At 39.2% G+C, this 16,969-nt stretch overlaps 5 protein-coding genes across 5 annotated transcripts; 2 read left to right on the top strand and 3 right to left on the bottom strand.

Moving 5' to 3' along the window:
• The first annotated feature begins 141 nt into the window (after positions 1-141).
• BCR41DRAFT_22330 (acyl-CoA N-acyltransferase) lies at positions 142-1,653 on the top strand. Its single transcript, XM_022020020.1, has 4 exons — positions 142-619; positions 907-968; positions 1,212-1,434; positions 1,487-1,653. The coding sequence occupies exons 1-4, from the start codon at positions 320-322 to the stop codon at positions 1,550-1,552; spliced, it is 651 nt and encodes a 216-aa protein (XP_021883110.1). The 5' UTR covers positions 142-319; the 3' UTR covers positions 1,553-1,653.
• A 408-nt stretch (positions 1,654-2,061) lies between these two features.
• On the bottom strand, positions 2,062-7,644 carry BCR41DRAFT_350131 (hypothetical protein). The gene is made up of 6 exons (XM_022023609.1): positions 7,403-7,644; positions 6,407-6,571; positions 5,406-6,169; positions 4,831-5,111; positions 4,427-4,705; positions 2,062-4,023 (listed from the first exon to the last, which is right to left on the bottom strand). Exons 1-6 carry the CDS (start codon positions 7,542-7,544, stop codon positions 2,268-2,270), a joined length of 3,387 nt encoding a protein of 1,128 aa, XP_021883109.1. The 5' UTR covers positions 7,545-7,644; the 3' UTR covers positions 2,062-2,267.
• Positions 7,645-8,819: 1,175 nt separating this feature from the next.
• On the bottom strand, positions 8,820-10,791 carry BCR41DRAFT_394621 (beta-lactamase/transpeptidase-like protein; the record flags this gene model as incomplete). Its single annotated transcript, XM_022028659.1, has 4 exons — positions 8,820-9,421; positions 9,562-10,153; positions 10,279-10,461; positions 10,621-10,791. The coding sequence occupies 4 exons, from the start codon at positions 10,789-10,791 to the stop codon at positions 8,820-8,822; spliced, it is 1,548 nt and encodes a 515-aa protein (XP_021883108.1).
• A 2,320-nt stretch (positions 10,792-13,111) lies between these two features.
• On the top strand, positions 13,112-15,435 carry BCR41DRAFT_350127 (aldehyde dehydrogenase). Its single transcript, XM_022023608.1, has 7 exons — positions 13,112-13,253; positions 13,389-13,458; positions 13,566-13,773; positions 13,902-13,936; positions 14,145-14,936; positions 15,056-15,115; positions 15,215-15,435. Exons 1-7 carry the CDS (start codon positions 13,209-13,211, stop codon positions 15,334-15,336), a joined length of 1,332 nt encoding a protein of 443 aa, XP_021883107.1. The 5' UTR covers positions 13,112-13,208; the 3' UTR covers positions 15,337-15,435.
• Positions 15,436-15,776: 341 nt separating this feature from the next.
• Positions 15,777-16,845, bottom strand: BCR41DRAFT_420776 (Tim17/Tim22/Tim23/Pmp24 family-domain-containing protein). The gene is made up of 3 exons (XM_022029942.1): positions 16,576-16,845; positions 16,123-16,328; positions 15,777-15,958 (listed from the first exon to the last, which is right to left on the bottom strand). The coding sequence occupies exons 1-3, from the start codon at positions 16,709-16,711 to the stop codon at positions 15,800-15,802; spliced, it is 501 nt and encodes a 166-aa protein (XP_021883106.1). The 5' UTR covers positions 16,712-16,845; the 3' UTR covers positions 15,777-15,799.
• Positions 16,846-16,969: the final 124 nt, after the last annotated feature.

The following is a 16,969-nucleotide window of genomic DNA, read 5'->3' as shown; positions in this document are numbered from 1 at the left end:
TTTCTAAAAACTCTTTTTCTTTGCCCTTTTTCAATCAATCAAACACCACGCTCATTACATCCACCAAACAATAAAAGGATAAAAGGGCACCCAATCCAGACAATTAGCAATCATCAACTCTCTTTTTTCTTTCTTTCTTTCTTTCTTTCTTTCTTTCATTTCTTTTCATTTCTTTCATTTCTTACACTCTCCTTCTCTTTCTCTTTCTCTTTCTCTTTCTCTTTCTCTTTCTCTCCTCTCCTCTCACACCTTAACAACCCATCCACACTCAACCACATCCATTCACACATTCATCCACACATTCATCCACAATACAACAATGAGCCCTCAACTCTTCTCCTCCTCACTCATCTCCCCTGCTGTTCAGGCACACCTTCCTGAGGGTTACCTGATCCGTCCACTTGAAATGGCTGATTACCACAAGGGTTACTTTGACTGCTTAGCCGGCCTAACAGTCGTAGGCTCCGTCTCTGAGGAACAGTTTCAACAGACATTCGAGTCCATGCTCCGGTGCCAGAATGTTTACTATATCGTCGTCATTGAGGATCAAAAGGCCTCACGCGTCGTCGCCACCGGTACCCTAGTCGTCGAGCAAAAGTTCTTGCGAGGATGTGCCAAGGTAAAGAAACAAACAAGCAAACAAACCATTACAACTGAATGATTTAAGTAAAAAAAGGAGTACAATGAAAAGTACAAAAGAGAGTGTGCAACTTTCTTTCATCGCCTCTTGCTCTCTTCACGAGAGTTTAAAAATGTATCCGTGGGCATTATACCATAAAAAAAAAAAAAAAAAAAAAAATTTGTTTGTGACCATTATTCATTTTATTCACACTATTCATACATATTATATTTTATGTGCTAAAAACTCAATTCCAAAAACTTAATTATGACGATTGATTATGATAGGCGGGTCACATTGAGGACATTGTTGTGCACGACTCTCAGCGTGGCAAGAAATTCGGTATTCGGTAAGTCTTTCTCTCTCTCTCTCTCTCTTACACACATTACACACACATACACACACATTCCATTCATACTACTCGTTATTCCTACAATTGCTACTCTTCTCTCTCTCTCTCTTCTCTCCATTCAACCTTGTTTAACAAACATGGCAACTCTTTAGGCCATAAATGTATAATAACCGTTTCTCTCTCTTTCGCTCTTTTTTTTTTGTTGTTGTTATTGTTCTTTTTCTTTGCATGCATCAATAGACTTATCGATCAGCTACGATATCTGGGCACAGCCATTGGATGCTACAAGCTACTCCTGACCTGCTCTGAAACGAATGAGCCTTTCTACCAAAAGTCTGGATTTGAGCGCAAGGACCTGCATATGGCTCAATACATTAACCATCCACTACCACCACCACAACAACAACAACAACAACAGACACTGCCACATTCACAACCCATCCCTGTTCCTGTTCCTGTTCCTGTTCTCGCTCATGCTCCTGCTCCTGCTCATGTCCCTGTCCCTGTTCCTGTAGAAAAGACTGCCTTTACCGAGACTGGAAACACTACATTGTCCTCAACTCGTGAATTCACCCCCGTAGCTGCGCCCAACTCAAAATTATCAGAGAGCACCAGCTGCAGTGAGCATTGTGAATCCAACATCAACCCAAGGTCACTCAACACCCATGGTCTTCCTCTCGAGTCACTCAGAGCATCAATGGAATCAGTCTATGTCAAGTAAAAAAAAAAAAAAAGAAAAGAAAAACAATAATAATAACAATAATAATAATAATAATAATAATAATGATAACGAGTAATGGTGATAATGATAATAAGCCCTATTTCCTTTCTCAAGGCCTATTACTACTACTACTTTTATTATTAGTATTATTATTTCTCCTCACCTCTCCACTCCATTGTCCCCACTTTTTTTTCTGTAACAGTATTAGTATTTGTTTTGTTATTCATAGATCATTGCAACTCCCTCTTTTCGTTTGACATGTCAATAAACATAAACAACATTGCTGTCAATCTTTAAAAAAAATCTCTTTTCTTTTCTTTTCTTTTCTTTTTTTTTATTTTTATTTTTATTTTTATTTTTATTTTTTGTCTTCTATAGTAACAATGAACATGAAAAGAAAAGAAAAAAAAATACAAAATCTACAGGAATAATATTAATAATAATAATAGTAATAATAGCAAGGATAATAATAACAATAGTGGTAACAATGGTAATGATGGCAATGATGGCAATGATAGCCACGATAGCCAGGATAGCCATGATAGCCAAGGTAATGGAGGATCCATGTCATTGCTCTACATCTCCAAACGGTTACTAGGCATGGACGCGCGTCGATTTCCAAATCGAGTGTTGGCTGGTCCTATCCCTATCCCTATTCCTATTCCTATCCCTGGAGGAGGACCTGCTGTTGGGAAAACTGGATAATGTTGAGCATCAACAACACCCCCTCCTCCTCCCCCTCCTCCTCCTCCTCCTGCTGCTGCTGCTGCTGCTGCGATTGTCTCACTCACAGTCGCGATATCATTCAACGCAGCACTCAGCGCTGCAGCGTCCAATGATGCGTTGCCACTACTTGCATTTGAGTTTACTCCCTCTGGAACCGGATTTAGTCCCAAACCCAGACCCAGACCCAGTCCTGAGGACGAATTACTCATGATCGAGGGCATAGAGGGCACAGAGGCCAAGATCTGGATACTACTTCTTCTGGAATGGATAGGATGTCCATCTGAAAAGAAATCAGGCGCACTCTGCTCCATCACTTCACTAACTGAAGCCTCACGTCCTTCTTCCACCAATGCCACATCCATCTCATTCCCCAAGTCTTCTTCTTCCTCTTCCTCTTCCTCTTCCTCTTCTTCTTCTTCTTCTTGTTGTTGTTGTCGCCTAATGCCTTCGTTCCCTTCTACTTCTTCCTCTCCCCTTCCTTGTTCATCCTCCCTTTGCTCAACATTGCCGAGATAAAGATCGGTATTGCTCTCGCTATTATAGAGGACCGGCGACTCTGTAGTCTCAATCACGTTCCCATTCACGTCCAAGTCCAGTCCTAGTCCTAATCTCGATCCTGAGCCTATACCTATGCCCAATCCTAAACCCACACCCGATCGTGAGTTTGAAGAGTTTGCAGACGTTGGCCGTGACGAAGACTGTGAATGAGGATGACTGGTAGACCGTTGTTGCTGAGCTCCCTGCTGCACCGACTGTTGCAGAAGAGATCGTTGAGTAAGCGAAGATGGCTCCAATGGATCTACACTCCCTGCTCCCGTCCCTGTTCCTGTTGGTAGCTCTGTATCCAATGGATGTTGCAATTGACTCCGTTGATTCCTTGGGGGTCGATTCAGGAATGTGAAATAGGCCGTCGACGGAGGCGAGAATGGATCGCTCAGACAATCCTGTTCTATCGCTGTTAACCTACTAGCAGAGCTGGATGACGAGGGCCCTGTGGTTGTTCCCGTGCCGGCTGTGGCATTGGCCGCTGTGATGGATGCGAGGGATGTATTCCTGAGTCGAGAGGATAGGGATTCAGAGGACAGGTTGCTTTGACTCAAGGCTGCCGAAGCCGCGGCCACAAGAGCCGCTGCAGCAGCGGATACAGAGGTAGTTGTAGTTGTAGATGTAGATGCAGATGCAGAGGCTGAAGCTGATTCAGAGACAGAAGTTGGATGAAGTTGATGGCGTCGAGAAGTAATAGGATCTGAATGTGTTGTAGGATGAAGGCTTATTGACGAGGATACGTTCGCATTGGGTGGTCCACAGTACTCTGCAGACCATGTTGAGGTAGAGCTGTTCGAATTGGGAAGCCCTTGAGCATTACTGCTGATACTGCTATTGCTGGCGCTGCTGGCGCTACTGTTGCGATTATTATTATTATTAATATTAATATTATTATTATTGTTGTTGTTGTTGTTGTTATTATTAATACTATCAGTAATTGCAGATGTATCGTCTGAGGCTCCAGAGATTCCAAGAGCACTGTTGGCGGATTCTAGACCATCCTTTGAATCTGTACTTGAGAACATTTGTCGCTGGAAAATACGAGATCTACAAAGTGGGCTGGTTTTTGCGTATGAATGACCAAAAGGAAAAAAAAATAAATAAATAAATAAATAAAATAAAATCAAATAATAAAAAAAAAAGGGGGTGGTTAAAAAAAAATAAAAAAAAATAAAAAAAAAAAAAAAAAGGAGAGGGAGAAAAAAGGAAGAAGAGTAAGAATAAGAAGAAAAGAAGAAGAGAAAGGAAGAAGAGAGAAAGAAAAGAAAAAGAAAAAAAGGAGAAGAGAAACAAAAAAAAAAAAAAAAAAAAAGAATGAGTAAGTGAGTGGATCAAATGGTCCTTTGTTGCATCAGCATTTATCATGTTTAGCATGGAAAACATTCGTAACTTTTTTTCTTTTTCTTTTTTTTTTTTTTTGTTCAGGTTTCGTTTCGGTTTTTTGTTTGTTTGTTTGTATTACCATGTATCCAATGAATACGCACACTCGACACAAAGACCATCGTGGCCACATGGCTGCAGGGTCACTGTTGCAGAATGATCGCAGCAGATGGTGCAGAGCAAACTGTAGTCAATCTCAACATCATCCTCCGGCATCGAAGGCAACCGGATCCCCGTCACAGGATCCACCTGGATTCGTCCGTACACGCTATCGTTCTTGGGCCGCACAATTGCCTCCCTCGTCTCTTGAGAGATTTTGCCATAATCATTCAGATTCCTCCAAGGCAACGCGGGCGGGTATCTGTATGTAACAAAAAAAATGTACAAATCAGTAAAAGCTCATCCATATCAGAGTAGAGAGGAAGAAGTAAAGAGAGAGAGAGAAAAAAAAAAAAAAAAAAAAAAAAAAAAAACGGCCAGACTTACTTGAATGGTGTAGCACCAAAGTTGACTGTCGCCTGTTGGAAAGAAGTACAGGAGAAGGCTGGATAGAATCCAGAGTTGGCCTGGATATTGAAATGATCTATATCCAATGGGGTCACTGGACCAAGGGCCTTGCCGTTCAAAAAGACTTCCATGATAGCATTGTCCACATCCAGATAAACCCCCACTATATCGCCTGCTTTCCATGGCTCTGAATTGCCATACGTTTCTGAACTTGCATCTGCCCAAATCAGGTTCCTGCATCCATCGTATGCAAAGCCAAACTAAGTGGAATCAAAAAATAAAAACAAAAATAAAAACAAATAAATTACCAGTAAAACAAATAAATAAATGAATAAAACATCCGACCCACCAATGAATCATATCAACCAATTTCAACCAATCAACCAAATACAACCAATCCATTGACATTACAGAATGAGAGAAAGAGAGGGAAAGGAGAGAGAGAGAGAGAGAGAGAAAAGAGAAAAGAGAGAGCAAGGAGAGAGAGCAAGGAGAGAGAGAAAGGAAAGAGAAAGGAGAGGGGGAAAATCAAATAAAAAAAAAATAACGCTTACAATGTCGTCACCAATGCCTGTTCCTTCCTCTGGTGAGAAATGACAGTGGATTGTCGCCCATCCCAGCTGCATGATCCCAGCTGTGACAAGTGTGACCTCATAGAACCATTTGCCCTGATGAACACTCACTGTCGCCCGAATGGATTCAAAAGTCGTTCCATCGTTCCTGATCGTCAGTCCATCCTCAGAAATCTTCCAGTGTCTCGTACCGTCCAGGGTGTTGAGCATCACATTGATGTTATGGCCCGAATCTGCTTTTGGATTAGTAGTAGTGGTAGTAGTAGTGGTAGTAGTTGTACTAGTTGTAGTAGTAGGGTGAATGGATGTGTCAACGTGTTGATTGTTGGATCCGATGGATTTGTTGGTCTCTGATATATCCCGGAATACGTTCCTTAGAGACCAGGCAGCACAGAACTTGGCCTGCAAGATGCCGGACAACTCCTCTGGATCTACCAGACCACCGTTGCTCGCTGTTGAAGGCAAACATAGTGCTGCGGTCGTCTGCAAGAGCTTACGAATGTTGGTCCGCATGATCCGAGATTTACAAGGGCCTGTGAGACTGAATTTCTCCAGGGCAATGATTGAGAAGACTTTACAGATCATATCCGGATCACTCTCGATATTCCTCAAAAGACATTCACAAACCGCATCTGAGAACAGGACCGAACATCTCTCCCCTGCAAGTCGATTGGCGAGGACGCTCCAGATCAAGGCTGCTGCTGATCTGTTCTTCTTTTTTGAACGGATTCGAACAATTCCACCACCTAAATCAAACAAAAAAAAAAAAAAATCGACAAAAGAATGATCGCATTGATGAGCCCAAGGGACTATGGTTTGTATTTGTGTGTGAATGTTCTGAGAGGTAATTGAATGTTATGACATAACCATAAACCATAAACCATATCAATCATCAAAAATCTTTTTAAAAAAATAAAAAATAAAAAATAAAAATAAAAAAAAAAAATACGGAAACATGAAGATGAACATGAAGATGAACATGCCTTGATCACATTTTGATAAAAGTTGTTGTGATAGTTTCCTCGTGGTTTGTTGTGAGGGTAATGCAGCCATGTCGATGATGTGGCATAGGAATGGAGCTGTAATCCCCAGATTATCTGTCGAGATCATATCCACCATCACCCCAATCAACTCACAGTAAGATGAATCTATTTAAAAAATAAAAAATAAAAAAATAACCGGGTTAATATGGGAACTTTTTTTTTTTTATTTTTTTTTTTTATCATTGTCATCATCATCATTATCATCGTCATTTTGTTTGTGAGATAAAAGATGCAGAAGAAAGGGGAAAATAGAAAAAGAAACATGTAAAAGAAAAAAGGAGAGAAGGTGGATGAAATGTGTGGATGAAATGAGATCAGCAATGTATTATTATTATTATTATTATTATTATTATTATTATTATTATTATTATTATTATTATTATTATTATTATTATTATTATTATTATTATTATTACTATTATTATTATTATTATTATCAACGTTATATATATTTTGGGTGAAGTAATTCCTAGTAAACAAAAAAAAAAAAAAAAAAAAAAAATGCTACGCAATTACTCTGTTTTCTTAGTGGTGATGTCGTCAATTTTTGTTGTTGCGCCGTTCCTGAACCGACAGCCAAAGAAAAGGAGTCGGTGCTTTGGAAATGGTTGTTTTTTTTTAAACATTTGGCATTTGGTATTTGATATTTAGTTGATCAATGGAGGTGCTTCGTGCTTTTTGTTTTGTTTTTCATTACTCCAACATTTCTGACGCACAGGTCATTCAGATGCATGAAAGAAGGAAAAAAAAAAAAAAAAAAAAAAGAGGTGGATGTCATAAAATAAAGAAAAAAAAAGAAAAAAGAAATGATGCAGAAAGGGAATTGGGGGGGAACTGCGTAATAATCATTGGTCTGTGTAGCCAAGCAACAGAGGATGGATATTGTGTAATGCTGTAATGGATTTCCTTTGAAGAAGAAAAAGAACAAAACTCTACCTGTTTCTGTGAGATGAATAAGGGATTCAAGCGCAGAGGCAAGTTCACCATGCTCTGTCATCGTATGCAGTTTATTCCATGCAGAGCGGATCTGGGCCTTCACAAAGACTCGTTCCAAGAGTCTTGTTGCCATTCTACTCATCGCCCTGCGTACTTCCTCTCCTCTCCTGTACCGCACTTTCAAAATCTTTATATTTTTTTACAAAGAAAGAAACAGATTTTTTTTTTTTTTTTTTTTTTTTCCTATGTGGTCGTTGGAATCGTTGCTACAATTTCTGTTGTTTCTTATAGATGTTGACTGGTACTACCAGGGTTAAATATAAACTACAGGATGTGTTTTGATGATGTTGACTTAAACGAAGGTTGAAGGTCAGAAGGGGAAAGGGGGAAAAGAAAAGGAAGGGGGAAAGGGGGAGAGGAAGAAGAAAAGGCGTGAGAAATGTTTGGAAGTAAGATGAGGTTTTTAATTTTAACGAAAGTGAAAAAAGAAAAAAGAAAGTAAGAGAGGAAAGTAGAAGAGGTTGTGCCTGTCGAATGAAGGAGAGAGAGAAAGAGAGAGAAGGAATGGTATAATATCAAAAGAAGGAATTGAAGAAAAAAAAAAAAAAAAAAAAAAAAGTGGGAAAGTGAAAAGGAGGAAACAGGATCAGTCTGTGGTTCTTTTTTTTTTTTTTTTTTTTTTTTTTCTTGCAAGGTGAAAGAGAAGTGCGTCACGAGAAGAGGGAAAGAGGGGAGGATGCAGAAGTGCAATGTGAATAAATGTAATGTTCCGTGCGTCGATAGGGGTAGGAAAAGGGAACAGGTTGCTTGTTGTACACAACGCAACTGTGCATACAAAAAAAAAGGAGGGAAAAGAGCCAACAGGGACAAGGCAAACACCAATGTCAATCATCACCCCATTCATCTATCCTATCCTTTTTTTTTCCCTATTAAGAAAGTTATAAAAAAGAAAAAAAAAAGGCGGGAAAACGGTTTTTGTTTCTCTTCGCTTTTTTGGTGTGTTTCTTTCCTTTGTCCTAACGAGCTATCCTAATACTATTATGGTCAAGGCAAACGTTGACTCCGTTCTCAAAGAATAGAACAAAAACTTGACCAATTGAGAGGCAGACATTTCACGTCTCTATTGCATCACGGGAACATTATCATCACACAGGAACATGTAGCATGAGCATAGGCATGAGCATTGGTATGAGCATAGGCATGAGCATGAAGCATGGGAATAAATATTACATGACTCGTAGTCTACACATGTCGGGCCTTTTATTTTATTTTATTTTATTTTATTTTATTCACTTTCTTCACTATTCTACATCTGTTCCTTCTCTCAACAATAATCGGGGTATTCCATCATCCTTCTACTTCTTTGCTTATTTCCTTTGCTTCTTTGCTTATTTCCTTTACTCCTTTGCCTGTTCCTTTACGCTGCCTTTTCGTCCGCTTTCAAAAAGTGTTGCTTCTCCTTTGCGAGGACAATGTCGAACCCATCCACCTTTCCATCCGCCCCTGTGCTAAATGTCACCAAAAAACCCAAACTTAATGCAAACCCTTGAAGCTGGACGCGGAAAGAGTCATAATGGTAATGCTCCAACTTATCATTGAACTCGTTCATCTTGAAAACCAAACTCTTTGCTGTGCCGACCTTCGTTCCCTCCCCTTCAATCTGGACATTGCTCACAACGTGATCACCACTCTCTAATTCGATAAACACTTCACCATACACCGGATGTGTGTACTTGCCGATACAATCCTCCAGCCTATGACTCCCCGGCCTATTCTTGAGACGTTCTGGAATCTTGCCTCTGACGTCCTCTGCGAGCCACTCATAACGTTTTTTGGTTTGTTCAACAGCCACATCTGTGAGCCAGGCCTTGGTCTCGGGCAGGTCCAAGAGCTTATCCGCTATATAGTAGGGAGCAATCGACTGGAACATCGTCGTGTTGACATTGGCAAAGATTGCAATGACCAGCTCGTCGTCAGGAAACAATACCAAGTTGGAAACATACCCAAGTGCTGATCCAGCTAGATTTTCATAATGGGTGGTAATATCACCTCCTTAATGTTGGCGACGCACCCTTGAACAAAAAAAAAAATACATGCAAGAGATAAATGATGCAATCTTTTTTTTTTTTTTTTTTTTTTTTTCTTTTTTTTCAACTTACTATGACGGTAGACAATATGGCCCTTGTATGAATCAATGAACCAGCCCATACCGTATGCAGATACGGGTGAGAACTCGGGATAGCGTCTGGTGGTATCGGCCAGTGTTTTTGCAGTCAACAGTTCGTTGACATTCTCCTTGTGCAGGACCTGCTTACCTTTAAGCTCACCTTGGTCCAGGATTGTCCGACCCCATTGAAGCAGATCCAAAACATTGGAGTACATGTCTCCAGCAGGTGCATCCGCCATGTAGATTGGATCGAGGTATCCCATCTTGAAGTTGCCCTTTTGAGCATCCTCAAATGATTCGGCCATGAAAGGCATAGCATAATTATCGGACTTGGCCTTCATCTCCAGCTGTCCAAACCCAGTGTTGGTCAACCCAAGTGGTTGAAGCACCTTGGTTTCCACCAATTGCTCCAGAGTCATCCCACTCACGTTCGCGGCAGCCTCTCCTGCGACAGCATACATGATGTTGCTATAGTTCATCTTCGTGTTCAATTTTGGGCTCATTTTGATATGCCTCAATCGTTTGATCAACTCTCTTCTTGGTGTCTTGGTTCTATACCATGCAATATCAAGATTTGGAATCCTCTGATGAACTCGCAATGAGGCAAAACAACAAAGACATTTTTACATTAGAGCACTCGATCACATCCCTCGTATCTTTAGGTTTTTCTTGTTTTTCTTCTTCAGTAGAGATAATGTTCTCTCCTTACTGTGCGGTGTGATAACAAGTCGGTCATAGTCAATTCGGAGGTGAGGACTGGGTCCTGGAGTTGAAACTCTGGCAGATATGCCGAGACAGGTGTCTTTTCCCAATCCATTTTTCCTTCTGCTACCAACTCTCCGATCGCCGCAGCAGTAAATGCCTTTGTAATAGATGCAATCGGCATCAAGGTCTAGGAGGGAAAAAAAAAAAAAAAAAAAAAAAAAAAAAAAAGAAAGAAAGAAAGAAAAATTAATCAACATGATAAATTGGTCCAAAGAAACGGCTCGTTTTCATTTCTTTTCATTTCTTTTTTTGTTGTTATTGTTGTTATTGTTGTCATTGTTATTACCTCTGGAAGGAAAGGCTCTTTAGATTCATTTCGGATTCCAAGACCCTCTGCAAAGATGAGCTGACCTTTGTGTTGGACGGCCACACTCACGCCAGGAACACCACATTCTACCCTTGCCTTTTCGAGAACTTGTTTCAAGTCCTGAAGTCTGTCGTCATGTTTCATCTGCATTTCGAGAGAGAGAAAGATTTGTTGGTATATATTTTGAGTGAGAGTGAAAGAGAGAGAGAAAGAGAGAGAGAAAGAGAGAGAGAAAGATAAAAAGTGTAATCGAGGAAAGAAAAGAAATTGTACAACGCCGTCTTTCTTTTTTTAATATCATGCACATGAACATGTATAACTTGTATAAACTGCCGTCTGCCGAATCATGACGGTTTAAAGAGCCCATGCATTCACACGAACTTTGAGCATTGTTATTGAAAATTAAAAATAAAACCAAGTGATCCATTGACATTCCTATACAGGTGACTCTCTTTCTATCCTCTGTTCAATAACAATAGCCTGTTTCCCTCCCCCTGTTGTTGGTACAGTATGAGTGCCCTGCAGAATCTCTTTACACGCCGTCGTCCTCGTCCCACAAACCAAACACAAAAGTCGATTTAAGAAAAAAAAAAAAAAAAAAAACCTTGTTATTCCTGTTATTCTTGTCATGAGGCTTTAGTTTGGGCTTAGCTAAGAGAGTCAACCTTGTCAACCTATAAAAAAAAAACAAAGATTCCCATTAGCAGCCATTGTATTATATCTATCAGTGGTATAAATATATATATGTATATCGTATATATCTGTGAAACTATGCCGTCAATCGGCACATGCACGTAACGTGCATGAACGTGAGAGGCAGAGCTTTATCTGAGACTGTGTCGGTTTGTACATGTTCTATACACAGATTGGGTTTGGGTCCCATGTTTCCTACACAACTAGTGGGTCATTTAAACATTTTTTCCTGCAACGCGCCTCATTAGTCTGACACTATTAAAAGAAGAATCTTTGCCTTGTTCCTTCCTTCCTTCCTTCCTTCCTTTCCTATTTCTCACGCGTCATCCATATTTGAAGTTGATCTAAAAAAAATAAAAAAAAAAAAAAATGAAAAAGTGGAATCCAGTGGATCGATCATGATGACGGTGACAAGATGATTAAATCGCCGATCTTTTTGTTTAAAGTTCTTTCATTGATTTTCCTGAGACAACCTCTTTTATCTTCAGATTCTCTTTACTATCCTCTCATTTCTCGCGTTTCACTCTCCGACCTGTTCCTCCTCCCCTCCCCCCCTTACAGAGCGTCATAAAAGAAGGAGCACTAAACTCGACCACGACTACTACTACCTAATGCCAAGAGTAAAAAAAGAGAGCAAAGAGGGAAAAAAAAAAATAAAATAAAAAAAAAGCATGTGTGGATAAATATTTATTAACAGTTGCAACAGATACTGGAAAAAATTAACCCCCCATGTCGATCGTTCCAATGGACGAATGCTTAAATCTGTACGTTTTCTTTCATTTCTATCTTATTTGCATTGGGCTTCCAATCGGACGTCGGCTAATTTCATCATCTTATCTACGTTAATCTGTTGTCTTTTTTTTTTTTTTTTTTTTTTTTTTTTTGAAAAAAAAAGAAAAAAAAAAAATAAAGTGAGCTACATGTAGTAATCAAACATGACAAAGCACGTTAGTTCCATCCTCATTGGGAAAAGAAAAGCAAAAAAAAAAAAAAATAAAAATAAAAAAAATTATAGACCTGATCGAATGCTTCGGTCGATTGAAAAACAACTCCGGGCCGAAAAATAAAGCGTTCCCTTTTTTTTTTTTTTTATTCATTGCGCAAGAAAAAGGCTTAGCCTCTCCTCTTCACTCTATTATAGTCCAGATCTTAGCACATTACAGGTCAAGGAGTGGGGGGGGCGAGATTTCACTGGATGGTGTATATAATGAAGTATAATCTACTTTCATTTCATCACTACATGCCGGGGGAGCAGAGTGTTGGATGTTACTGTTCACTCTTTTTGGGTCAGAACTAGACGTGGATAAAAAGTCCTCTTGATTGAAAAGGGTAACCAGAAGAGGGTGAACAGCAGAGGACGTGCTGGCGATTTAGCCTTAAACAAGTCAATCACACACCTTTGCCAGTTGCTAGACTCGGTTGGTGTGGAAGAAACGAGCCAAGATCCAAGACGTACATGTGTATGTACATGATATAGATATATCCATACGATATACATTGTACACAATACAACTTCTTGATCAGGGATCAATCCTCATTACAGTCAAACCCTGAACCAATTCATTTATAATTTGAAAAGGTTCTAGCCAAAAAGAGCGAAGAGCACAGATCCCTTACTCGGAGACATTCTAAAAGAAGGCATATCCAATCCTCGTAACAAATTTCCTCTTTGATTGCACAATGTGTGAGCAGGAGCATGGGCATGATATGGATATATCTCGTTCATATATAAAAAGGCGGATTTCTTCTAATATTTCCCACAGTTTTTTTTTTTTTTTTTTTTTTTTTCCCTCTTCTCTTCTTTCGTATTCCTCTAAAGTCCTCATAAAGAGCTTTCTTCTTTTTCTTCTATCCTTTACCCTACGTCGTTCACCATGACCCTTACTTTGGAATATACCCCTCTCAATGACATCCCCAAGGTATTCTTCATTACAGTAGTTTACTTTTGATGGACTAGTAAAAAAAAAAAAAAGAAAAAAAAAACCCCCCCTTTGTAATATCAATGACATTGGTATTAACTGGATTTTCTTCTTCCTGGTTCTGTTCTTGTTTAGATTGTGGAGAGTGCTCGATCGAATTTCCGTAACCATCGTACACAATCTCTCGAGTTTCGCAAGGAGCAATGTAAGGGCACAAAGTTTTTTTTTTCTTTTTTTTTTTTTTTTGTACTTGGTATATTAAAGAATAAGGAAAAGTAATTAATATTAAAAAAACTTTCTTTTTCCCTCAAGTGCGTGCATTGCTTCGTTTGCTTAAAGAAAACGAGGGTGAATTAGTGGATGCCATCAAGGCTGATCTGAACCGCTCCAAGGACACTGAGGTTTCAGGCTGTATTGAAGCTTGCGAGTACTACATCAATAACCTTGAGGAATTGACCCAAAACAGAAAGGCAAAGGGCTTTAAGGAGTCTGATGATTGCTTTATTCGTCTTTCACCCCTGTAAGACATCCCTTTCCTGTTATTGCTTTGCCATACCTTGTCTTGTCTTGTCTTGTCTTGTCTTGTCTTGGCTACGTTTGTTTTCTAATTTTTTTTTTTTTTTTTTTTTTTTACTTTTTATTTAACAGTGGCACGATTCTAGTGATTGGTACATGGAACTATCGTAAGTATTGTCAGTGCAAAATAATAAAAATAAGAAAAAAAAAAAAAAAAAAAAAAGAAAAAGTTGGTTGATAAGAGGGGAATAAGTCAACTGTTGTTTGCTACCGCACCTCTTGTCCCTTGTTTTTCCATCCTCCTCAATATCCTTTACTGATTTTTCTTTTTTTTTTTTTTTTTAAAAAAAAAATAAAAAAATAAAAAATAATCAGCCGTGGGACTTGTATTGCAGCCTTTGGCCGGTGTCCTTGCTGCCGGAAACAACTGCGTCATCAAGCCCTCAGAAGTTTCTGAAAATACCGCAAAGGTATTGACCCGGCTTTTGCGGAAATACATGGATCCAGAGGTGGTCTACATCATCAATGGCGCTGTGGAAGAGTCCTCCTTGATGCTCAAGCAACGGTTTGATCACATCTTTTATACCGGTGGTGCCCAGGTAGCCAAGATCGTCATGGAAGCTGCTGCCAAACACCTCACCCCTGTCACCCTTGAACTCGGGGGCAAATGCCCTGTCATCATCACCGAGCACGCAGACTTGGCCAAGGCTGCTCAAACCATTGCTGGCTGGAAGGTCGCCAATTGTGGACAGATCTGTCTGACGGCCGACTATGTCCTCTGTCCTAAACATCTTCAAGAGGAACTCATCAAGCAGGTGATCGACACCTGGACCCATATGTTTGGTAAGGATATCAAGGCCTGTGAATCCTACCCAAGGATCATTAACAGACGTCAACATGAACGCCTGCAGAAAGTCCTTCAATCTGTTCAGAGTCAGAACAAGATCGTCTTTGGAGGCAATTCGGATGTGGACAGCCTGTTTGTGGAGCCCACGATTGTGACCAATGTCTCGCTAAAGGACGATATCATGCAGAGCGAGATCTTTGGACCAATCTTGCCCATCGTCACATGTGAGAACCTGGACACTGCCATCGACATCGTCAACTCTATTGAGCATCCTTTAGCCCTCTACATCTTCACAGACAAGCGAGAACAGATTGATCGAGGTAAAAAAAAAAAAAAAAAAAAAAAAAAAACTCTTCTTTACCTTGGCTTTTTTTTTTTTTTTTATACTGACACTACATGTATATATTTTAAATGTATTTAACGCGACGTTGCAAAATAGTCTTGACCGAAACTCGCTCTGGTTCCGTGACTGCCAATGATCTCGGATCCCAATACTTCAGTAAGTTAATGTTGGCACCAACATTTGTAATAATCTAATCTCTTTTGAGATCTCTTTATTGATCATCAAAACTTATATATATTTTTCCCTTCAACTTAGATCCTAATTTACCCTTTGGTGGAGTTGGTCAATCAGGCATGGGCAATTACCACGGCAAATACTCAGTCGATACTTTCTCTCATCATCGCTCAGTCTTCCTCCGTAACGTCCATCGTCTCTGAGTTAAAACAGAGACCCAAGACCACACTTGTGTTCCCTCAAAGTTATAAAAAATAAAAATATATAAATAAAAAAAATAAAAAATCAGCTCTATTCTCCTTTGTCTCTCTGCATCTGAAAACTACTAGATGGACATACAAAATCTCTTTTCTGATTTATGTTGGCATGGGTGATGTAAATTCTCATATATTTCTTTAATTTTTTTTTTTTTTTTTTTTTTTTTTTTTTTTTAACAAGTCTATAAGGAAAAAAGAAATAATAATAAAAAGCTGATATGTAAATATCATAAAAATACAACTGTTGATAAAAAAAAAAAAAATAAAAAAAATAATAATGAAAGAAAGAAAGAAAGAAAGAGTAATACGGAGGTGAGGAGCTGTATGCAAAAAACTATAATAGTAATATATAATTAAAAAAAAAAAAAAAAAAAAAAAATCAAAGAACTTTGCGGATACCCTCTTCTCCTTATTCTGAATGCCTCATCCAGTAATCAATCGCCGTTGAGAATGCAGCAAAACCTGCACATCCGAACGCAGAAGCCCTGACACCACCCTTTGCAGCCAATACGCCTCCTGTGAAACATCCTGCTGCTGCTCCATTATATAGATCATTCTTGGCTCGGTACTAAAAACATTTCAAAACAGAAAAAAAAAAAAAAAAAAAAAAAAAAGGGCAATATGAGAAAATATTGGACAAAGCGGAAATAGTACAAACATATAAAAACATGAAGAGAAAGCAATCAAGCAAATAGCAAGCAAATAACAAGCAAATAAGACAGGTTGTCTTACTCCTTCAATGAAACATTCACTGGATGAAAAGATCGCAGCAACGACAGCAAAGTTCTTTGCAGAGGAGTACGATCGATTACCCATGTCCTTCAACATAATCCTCATTTGCTCCCTGGTCGAGAGTTCCTGTAACTGAGGTGTCAGTTGTGGTCCTGAAAATTCAAACGACGACATGACAATTCCAAACACCCCTCCCAAAGCAAAACCTACAGCAATTGAAGTATTAAAAGGAAAAAGGAGGAAAAAATAATAATATTATTATTATTAATACTTTTAAAGATAATCATTTTCAAAATCTCTTCAAAGAATGAGAGTCTAGCATATCCTTATGAATGCCTCAATGGAGTAAAGCTGAATGGCCAAAGAGTCCTGACCCCTGCCCCTCTCCCTGTTGACATGCTCCCTTTGTCTTTCTTCACCGATATATAAGAAGAGAGGAAATAAAACACATACCTGTGATACCACCAAAGACAAACTTGAAGGGGCAGTTCTCACGGAAGACTGAGTTGAAGAGAGCAACTTGCTGAGAAGTTGCACCGCCAGGCTGGGCTGCTTGCTGGGTCATCTGTGACGCTGGGTTCATGTTCATGGTGGCCAACAAAATGGATTCAGATCCCAGGTACTGTTTTGTCTGTTTAGTTTGTCGTTTTTGTTTTACTGGATTTCCTCCTGAGTGTTATAACTAATTCGTCCCTGAAATTGACGTCTTTTTTTTTTTTTTTTTTTTCTTCAACTTTTGCCCTGAAGTGTCGAAAGTGTATAATTTGAGGAAGCGAGAACAAAGTAAAGTGGATGAAGTGTAAAGTTCCAAAAAAAAAAAAAAAAAAAAAAAAGTTAACCATTTTGG

This window comes from Lobosporangium transversale, assembly GCF_002105155.1.
Source record: "Lobosporangium transversale strain NRRL 3116 chromosome Unknown BCR41scaffold_11, whole genome shotgun sequence".
Classification (NCBI taxonomy): domain Eukaryota; kingdom Fungi; phylum Mortierellomycota; class Mortierellomycetes; order Mortierellales; family Mortierellaceae; genus Lobosporangium; species Lobosporangium transversale.
Note: the sequence above shows the minus strand (reverse complement) of the source record. Positions and strands in the feature narration are given on the sequence as shown.